This window comes from Acyrthosiphon pisum, chromosome A1, assembly GCF_005508785.2.
Source record: "Acyrthosiphon pisum isolate AL4f chromosome A1, pea_aphid_22Mar2018_4r6ur, whole genome shotgun sequence".
Classification (NCBI taxonomy): Eukaryota; Metazoa; Arthropoda; class Insecta; order Hemiptera; family Aphididae; genus Acyrthosiphon; species Acyrthosiphon pisum.
In genome coordinates, this window is record NC_042494.1 from 150,069,179 (window position 1) to 150,079,129 (window position 9,951).

At 28.7% G+C, this 9,951-nt stretch overlaps 1 protein-coding gene across 1 annotated transcript in view; it reads right to left on the reverse strand.

Moving 5' to 3' along the window:
- The window catches only part of LOC100570518, an 11,585-nt gene extending 3,294 nt beyond the window's left edge, over positions 1 to 8,291 (reverse strand). Inside the window, exons 1-2 of the mRNA XM_003242558.4 lie at positions 8,143 to 8,291; positions 1,297 to 1,524 (exon numbers count right to left, since the gene is read on the reverse strand). Of these exons, the coding sequence (XP_003242606.1) occupies positions 1,297 to 1,514 (218 nt within the window). The 5' untranslated portion in view covers positions 1,515 to 1,524; positions 8,143 to 8,291. The remainder of the gene's footprint in view (positions 1 to 1,296; positions 1,525 to 8,142) is intronic.
- Positions 8,292 to 9,951: the final 1,660 nt, after the last annotated feature.

Sequence of the window (9,951 nt, forward strand, 5' to 3'; positions counted from 1 at the left end):
AGCTTAAAAGAGTCAAATTATTTTCAAAATTTTAATCGTATATATAAAATGCTAATATAAACATTCAGTGAAATTTCAAGTTTTCTACAGTCATTCGTTTTTTAATTACAACAAAATAAGAAAATCGTCTCATGAGAAATCGAGCAAATATCAAATGTTGTAAAAATATGAATTTCAAACGCTCATAAAAATTTAATTTGAGTTTCTTATAGACATTTTTTTTTTGATAAAGGTAGATTATCCTATAAGGAATCTTGTATCACATTTTAAAATCTTAGTTCTAAAAAGAAAAATTTTTACGAATTATAAACTCAACATAATTAGGTAATTTTCGTGATTTTTCCATATTTTGTCAATTTTTGAACTTTAAATGCTAATAAAAAAAAACTATGACTAAGGATTTTTAATATTTTTCAAATGTCATTGTAAAAATATAGTAGGAGCCTTGTATTAAATTTTCAAGTATTTTTACTCAACAAATAAAGTTTTATTGACATTCATAGAAAAAAAAACTAATTAAATTGGAAACTGGAATTGTCCGTAAACAGCTCAAAACAAATCAAAATATTTTGAAAAATTTATCATGTATAGAAAATAGAAATATAAACAACCAGTGAAAATGTCATGTATCTACAGTCATTCGTTTTAAAGTTACACCAAAAACCAAAATCAATTTTCTCAAAAACAGATTTTGCATAAAAATTCCCGTTTTTCCTTAATTTTTCTTTTGTTTTTCACGGCGCTTTTGAAAACTAAAAAAAAAAATTTTACTTTTGACCTCCCAAAGTACCAACTAGATTCACTTTCCTATCAGAAAAGATACTGTTGAAGAAAATCGAAGCACTTTTTCTGTCCTTAAAGGTGATGACAGACACAAAAATTAAAAAAAATTAAAAAAAAAAAAAAAACACATCATTGTAAAATCAATACATTCATCGTTCCACTCAGAATCTAAAATGTATAGCCATGTTATTTGTCTGTATTATATTTAGTAAGTATTTAGTAGTCATTTTTAAATGACAGTCGGTATAGCGATCGTTATTGTGACTAAAATATTATAATATATGCACCTCAACCTTATAAAACCATAAATACTATATTACTGCTGGAGGAAGTAAATATATTGCGTGTTAATTACAAGATAGTTGATTCGGTTTCGTGTACCGTCTGAATATTCAAAGGTGTGCATAATTAAAATGTATTCCAAATAATTAATAGTTATAAATTAAAATTCATCTTTGTTAGTATATAATATACATTATACACACATATATTATAGAGGTAAGTACTAAGTACCTTCCGGACACGACGTTGTCCTTATTGGCGGCGGCCGAGTGGAACTGGTTCCTGTCAGCGTACCGGAACGCATACGATCCGTCCGACGACCTGTCTGTGAAGTCACCTTCCGTGGGCGCCTGCCGTTTTTCCACTGCCGGCCGTTGCTCCACGCTGCCCGCCGACACCATCACCGTCACCGACATCACCACCAACGTCCACCGTACCGATAGCGCCATAACAACTGAACTGAAAAATCGAAAAATAATCGTGTCGACATTACTGTATTCGTACGACGCGTCAATATTCGTATTATTCGGTAATAAGTATTTAGACACGATCGAGAACGGATTTTTTAGTAATGAGGGAAATATTTTGTGGACGCTCAATAGTTATAAATTGTTTCAAACGTTGCCATATTTAATAATTGTTAAAAACTCAAATTAGTTAAATTTCAAAAATAACAGATTATGAGACATACTGCAGAGACGTCCTCTCAAACGTTTTTCAAAAACAATAAATCCGACGGTAAAATCACCGTCGACTCATTGCTGCACACATCACGTGATCGTCTACATGCATCTATTGTATTATATACGTCTCGTCGCGCGTGGCCGATACTCTGCGCAATTGCGCACTTTGCGTAACGGTCGTCCGCAGACAGAGGCGACATATTATTAAATTTATATTATATGATATTATAATATTATCATGAAGTATTACCTCAATGGACGTATATAATATTGATCTATACACTACACATAATAGGTACCTATACTGCCATACTTGGTGTACGTGGTTTTTGGCCAGAAAATAATATTATAAAATTAAGAACCTACACGTTTTCCGGTTCGATTCACATCGTGTCAACGGTATTGTTATTTTTAAAATGTACTATGTACATCTATATTATAGTCTAACGTAGCCACTTCAGCTCCCGTTTTTACAAAAAGGTAAATTCCCAAACCGGTGTTATACAACACAAATTCCTACTCACTTCATACAGAATTATGACTGTCTTAAAAGAGGTGTTTTTAAAAATTTTATATCCTATGTAAATTACAAAAAAATCATACACCTATTTGGTATTGTGAATTAAAAATTAAAAAGCAGGTAAGTGGATGTCGTTCTGCTGTACAGTAGGTTATAAGTGGGTCATTGTATAATTGGGTTTATTAGACTTAAATTCAATGATAAAATATCATTGTATAAGAAAAACGATTCTGAGCGGAGACGGTTTGTCAGCCTGTATATTTTATATTGCTATTATTTATTTTATCATATAAGTCGAATTAGTATTATAATATTATAATTTTTTATTCGTTTCTATGGTGATAAACTGATAAACAAAGCGTTAGAAATTAAAATCCCATTTTTAGCGTTTTTTCGTAATTTATCGGTGGTTTTCCCGTTGCATTAAATAACTATTGAGAAAATCGGAAAATTACCTCTCTAAAGTTCCATCTTGATCCAATTTGCTAAAAGAAAAGGTACTATATGTTGAAATCAAAGCACTCATTTTGGTAGAAATTTTGTATACAGGATATAAAAATAAAAATAAACACCATTGTAAAACCAATAGCTTCCTCGCTCCACTCAGAATCTAATATATTTGATATTATAAAATGTCAGTTTTTTTTTTAATTTTAATGTTAGGGGGGGGGGTGAGGGGGGAACTGGGGCCCACTTGGTATTTTGTAAATTAATTTGAAAAATATTATCAAAAAGGCAATTTATCTTGTATTATTAAACACTATTCATCGTTGTTTGATTGTTTGAGCTTTGAGCATAGTGTTATAGAATTACTAGTTACTACATTAAAATATTACTATAATACTATTTAGTATATATCTACTGTTCTATAATATCTTTTTGTACAATTCAAGGTACTATTTATTATGTTATATTTGTGTGTATGGCTTAAGTTATTATTTGTATAAGCTATAATTAATATACAGACGCAGAGTGTGATACATTTAAAAATAAATATATATATACCTAATAACTATAAATTATAACATTAAGTATATTGTATATTATACATTATATTTATAACATGATGACTCATGGACTTTGGAAATAAATTTATACAAAAATAAAGTAATAGGAAAATATAGAAATGCAGAAAGTTTTTATTAAATAAGCCATCATCTTATCAAGCTTTTTCTATAATGTCATTTAATTTTACATACTACAATAAAGATTTAGCTTAGATAATAATATTATTATGTTATGCTTTCCAGTTTACTCTGATTAAGTATATTTAATCAGTTTGTCGCCAACCGTTACGACGATAGCACGTATAACTATCACATGTAATTACGTTTCACTCTCTTATCGCGCGACTTCAGTCACGACGTCACGTGTTTCTCTAACCACTTTCTGTAGTTTTAGTCTCGTGAAGTATGAAATCTGGCTCTTCACCGTTGAAGATTTCTTCAAACGGCATCTTTCAAGTTCAAGTCTGTCTCCCTAAATAGAGGGGAAGAAAACCAAGCAATTTGTTTCGCCGAACAAGTTTGCTATTCTGTCCTAAGATACAGATGAGTTTGTATCCCTTCCACCTCATTCTATTTATCGGGACGAACTCTCAAACTCATCGTCTACCAGTCAAGAACGAACTCTAGACAAAACTACACTATATCTCACCACCCTTTTATGTAAGTAGCGGTTACGGTTATTTTACGCTCACAAAGCATTTATTAGAACTCATACATCCATAATGCATTTATTTTAAATCAACTTCAAAATATCTGGTTATCCGTACCGACAATGCGTCAAATTACGATTTAGTCATGGACTATTTGTTAGCCAACGATGAGATAACGTTCCACACATATCAAGCAAAATCATCAAAGACATATATTAAACACCTTCACTCATCCACCAGTACACAAAACATACAAACCAGTTTGATAAACAAAGGTCACGATATAATTCGAGTCACTAATATCATAAATCGTTTCACCAAAGTGAATTTGCCACTATTTCGAGCTGATATAACTATCGCCGATAACAACAGCGACATTCTAAAATTAAATTCGATTCTCCACACCAAAGTTAAAGTGGAACTCCCAAGGAAAAAGTCCACTCCGTCTCAATGTACAAATTGCCAAGCATATTTCAACACGACAAATTACTGTCGTTACCATCCACGCTGCGTCAAATGCAGTGAGAACCATGTTTCCAGCGATTGCACGAAATCACCGTCAGTACCCGCCAAGTGCGCTCTCTGCTCAGGTCCACATACTTCATCGTATAAGGGTTACCCGCATTACAAAAAAATCACATCTAAGCACACTAAGCACAGACAATCGAAAATCGTCCTATCAAATTAACAGTCGTTCCACCTAGTACCTACGACACAACGCTGCAATGTCAACTCCAAGTCGAAATGGAATCTTACAAACGCTAAGGTAACGGCTAATGTTCCTTCATCCGAACAATCAACAGATTTCATTACAAAATTTCTCGAAGAACTTAAGTCTATCTTGAATCTATTAGTTATTACTAATCGAGTTAACAACAATTATAAATGAAATTCCCCTCCCCGTCTCTACCTTTCCATAAAATCACCTTTATAATATTTTTTATCCGACAATTCCATACATTTCATACTATGTTTATTTAATATTACGTATTAATAGGTACTATGTTATACCTACCTTATCTCCCTATTAAATATCTCTTATAAACTGTTAAATATTATGTTATCAAAATTCTGTCATGTATTTTATAAGATATAATACTATTGTCAACTATATTACTATAATTGTTGAGTTATATAGTGTATACTAAAAGCTAATAAAAAAAAAAGTATATTTAATCTCCAAATATCTTTAAGTATACGGTATATCGACATAAAATAAAGTTTACCCCCCCCCCCCCCCCTAAAATTTGCCCAAGTTACACTCATGGTTCAATGTATATACATATACATATTAGCTATAATTATATAGTTATGGTGTGTTAGACGGTCGTTTGTGGTGGGCATGTTTTCAATTTATATAACTAATATTGGTTTAAATCTTTTAACTGTTGTGTTTGACGTGCACAGTTCAAGCTGTGGCAGAGTACTATATGTATTGTGTACACTGTACAGTATACATGTATAAAGTAAACGGGTTGATGTTTGTACGAGGACAAACGCAGTGATACACCCTGAATGTAGGTATATCGTATATGATATTATGTAGTTCCAGTGAGTAGAATACAATAATAACAATAATAACAACAATAACTCATTACGTAATATTCCAGACAGGGTACGAAAAACGTATCACGTGAATCTCATGACGGTCATCGACTATTCATTCACACGTTACAATGTTACATATTAATATATAATTATATTACACAATATACGTACCTATTATAAATACATGCATGTCAGTGTTTGGAAGGAACGAGTTCCAAAAGGAATGGATTCCTGGAACGAATTCCTTTTTACAAAAAAAGAACGAGAAAATGAACTAGTTCTTTTTTATAGAGGAAAAATAACAAAATTGTTCGTTCCTTTCTAGTTCCAATAATGTATACAGATAAGTATGTAAAATTTAAATTAAGATATATTTTATAATGTGTATGATGTATATTGCTAATTAGCCAAAAATTTAATTTTTAAGAAAACCTCAAAATATGTAATAATATATTACATAAACATATAAAAAATGTACCTACCTGTAGTTATATATAATAAATTAAAATTAAAGAAGTATGCATAATACGAAAAAAAAACATAAATGATTATATAAGAATTTTTATTTTATTTGGAACTAAAAAAGGAACTCGTTCATTTTCCAATGGAACGACAAAGGAACGAATTCTTTTTTAAAAAAAAGAACAAGGAACGGAACGAATTCCTTTTTATAAGGAACTTGACAAACACTGATGCATGTATGTATGTATGTATGTATGTATGTATGTATGTATGTATGTATGTATGTATGTATGTATGTATGTATGTATGTATGTATGTATGTATGTATGTATGTATGTATGTATGTATGTATGTATGTATGTATGTATGTATGTATGTATGTATGACGTATGTATATATTTATATATAATTGGTCAGTAGGTACTCAGTAATCAGTATATTTTAATTAAAATATAAAATATAAATTATAAACACCGAGAAAATTATATACGCTTTATATGAAATGAACGGCCATCTGAAACGGATCTGGCCCAGGAAATTCTGAGGTTAATATATGATATATCATTTTTATGTTCATTTTTATTTATGTTGTACACGAAAATGTAAAAAAAAAAATATTTGAATTTGAATAAGCATACATTTTGGTGATAAAAAAATACTTTATAATTTTTACCGTCGTTATTTTTAGGGTTTACTGCTAGTTTCAAGATAATAATTGACTGATGATTGTCTATGTCTAAAACATCACATTCTAGTTTCCATTTCTAACATTAAATATATAAATATTAACAATTTTTAATAAAAATGTAATCGTTGGAGAGTTTGAGACGGCGCATTGTGCACGCAATATAGCAGCACCAAAGTGTTGTTGACATTGATAATTGCGTGTTATTATATTATTTAATCCAGCAATTATAACCTATGGGAAAATGTAATAGAATATGATACGGCCAAGGATATATTTTATTTGGGAATCACTTTAATTATAAAATAATACATATTATGTGACTTGCATCATTTTCTGTGAAAATATAATACACGAAACAATTTTTTTATTCTATAACATTAATATAATAAATAATAATAATATTAATGAGAAATAAAAACGTTTTTTTAATGTTTAACGCCTACACAATAAAACAAAATGTAATTTCCATAGATACAATTAGCATTTTGATTCGAAAACAAAGCTTATATATTTTTATATGTAAGCAATCGAAATATAATACAATCAATAGTATTAAGTATGGATAATTTGATTTTTCATGGTACATATTGACAAAAGGGCCAGGGTGTGCCTATAGTTATATTATATTATATAGACTAGCTTTAAAAATATAAATATTTATACAACAAAGGCTTAAATCAAAAACATAATTTTGTTCTACATAATTTCTTAGTTTTAAAATACATAAATTAATTTTAAACTTTAAGCTTTTATAATATTGAGTCAAGTGGGAAAATTAAAAATAAAAAATTCAAATTGTACACATTTTTTAAGACATAAATTTTGGATAATTTTTATTCTGGTTTATTTTTTTAGAATTATCGTTGAGTTAGACATAAGTTAATGCTTAATATAAAAGTTGGTACTTATATAAACAATAAACATGATAAAATAAAATAAACAATAATAAAGTAAGTTATTGAATTTATATGATTAATTCATTATTCATACCAAACATAAAATAATAAATTTTTTAATGAAATGGAGAATATAAAATAGTATTATTTGTTTGATTATATTATTTCTGTTGTTAAAAAATAATTTATATTGGGGATCTGGGGATCTTTTTCAACAATATTGTAAAACAATGCAGTAAGAAATCATCACATAAACAAATTCTATTAGATAATTGGTCTAAGCTCTAAAATTAAAACATGTATCAATAATATAAAAGTGTCAAAGAATTATTCTGCATCAAAAATTGTAATTGTCATTTTTAAAAAAAAAATAATGAGACAATTTTTAAAATTTTAATTTTTAAAACGTATTAATTTTTTTCATTTGTTTATATAGTAACTTTTTTACGTACCAATATAACAATACAAGTTATAAGATATAAAATTTGACTATGAATATAATAGAGCACGTGCGATAAACAATAATTGTTTTATTGTTTCATTAATTATTAATGATTTACGTATAAATGTAGCGCTTATTTTCTATATTATAGGTGATAAAATATATAAGATTAGATACTTACAAAAATGTTGAAATCCCGAAGAAAAATGTGTCTATATTTTCAAAGTATTTCTAAACGATTCGGAGGTTTTGCCTGGTACGCAGACTTATTTCGAATGCCGCCAAAACCAGTGGTCGGCGGTCTTTTCGTTCTATGCAGAATCGACGTATATGTTTAAGGTCTTGCCCATTACACCGTGAAGATGCTAAGAAGATTCCACTGACGTCACGGTCAACAGGTGCCATTGGTATATTGTTAATTTCAGTTTTTATATTCGAAATATTTGCAAACAAAAATCACTTTGTTATCCATTGTTAAACTCGTGGAATTCTAATTTATCCCATTGTATACATAAATATAGGCACTAATGTATTATATAAATAGTGCTTTAATTTTTGACCTGAATTAACATTGTGAAATCGTTTAAATAGTTAATTGTTTGTTGAATTATGAGTATATATATAATAATTATAATGAATACAACATACTATTTACATATTATAGACTATAGTTTGTATAATTATAATTGTATGCAAAAATTCATTATAATAAATCTGATATATTATGTAATAAATATAACTTTGGTGTAGATTTTTTCAATGCATTCTTATTAAAATATTAAGATCGATAGGTAGCGGATCCAAAAATCACGCAAGGGGTAGCGAATTTTCTAAAATTAAACTCCCTTTTTGTTTAGCCAAATATTATAATAGAAAATAACGTTAAAAAGACAGCCTAAGTGGGGAAAATGCCTCTTCTTCCCCTCCTTGTATCCGCCACTAGATAAACTTAATAATATGACCATCCTTTGGTTACAATAATCTTCTTGGTCGTATATTCAGAGACTGTAATGTCATGATAAACTTTGATTTGTTTAATATTTAAGATTTATATCCATGAAACCATTGTTTTTCTATCAACTAATGTTCAAATGTTCAATATATTTTATGGTATAATCAAAATGTTAGGTATCTAGATCCGTCATTATATTACATTAATTCATTATTAAACTTAATTACTATTATTTCTATTTTACCATTAATATTATATTATAATATTAATTAATACATTATAATCATAGTAAATTCTAGATATTTGAAATTTAGTCAGTAGTCACTAGTCACACCACTTTCATTAAAATATATAATTAATCTATCTTTAATAGGTATTTATTTAGCCTTTAGTACTAGGTATTATACTAGATAGTCAGGTGGCATGTAACATAGGGTACATTGTTACTAAAATTAGCAATATAGTTACTCAGACACATCTTAAAATTGGGTCGTGACCAATAATTCGTAGTATAATTTAGTAGAAATCTATTTCTTAGTAGTTTTCTGGAACACTAAGGCAAAAACCTAATCTATTAGATAAATGAAATGAGTACATCAAATAATATACAATTAAATATTATTTATCAGTATAATAATTAATAATATTATAATGTGTGGGCCACCAATACCATTATATTTGAGCATTGAGCAACACTATTATTTGTTTTTATATACACACACCACTACAGGCAGTATTATCATAGGCGTACGCTTAATTTTCGTGTAAGAGCGGCACAATATTATATTATATTATCACAATTATTCACAGTTAAGAGGATTCGATACCATGATTTTCTGTTTTCGTCTAACACACGCATGACATAGTATTTTAGACGTGTTTTTTGCCAAACATACTAATTGATCTAATGAAGCGATAAAAATTCTGAAAACAGATTTGAATTCGTCATCAAGTTTACTTGAAATTGACTTTCCCACATTTTTGATTTTTTGATTTTAGCTTCTCCAAAAATTGAAATACAAAAATTTTGAAATATTC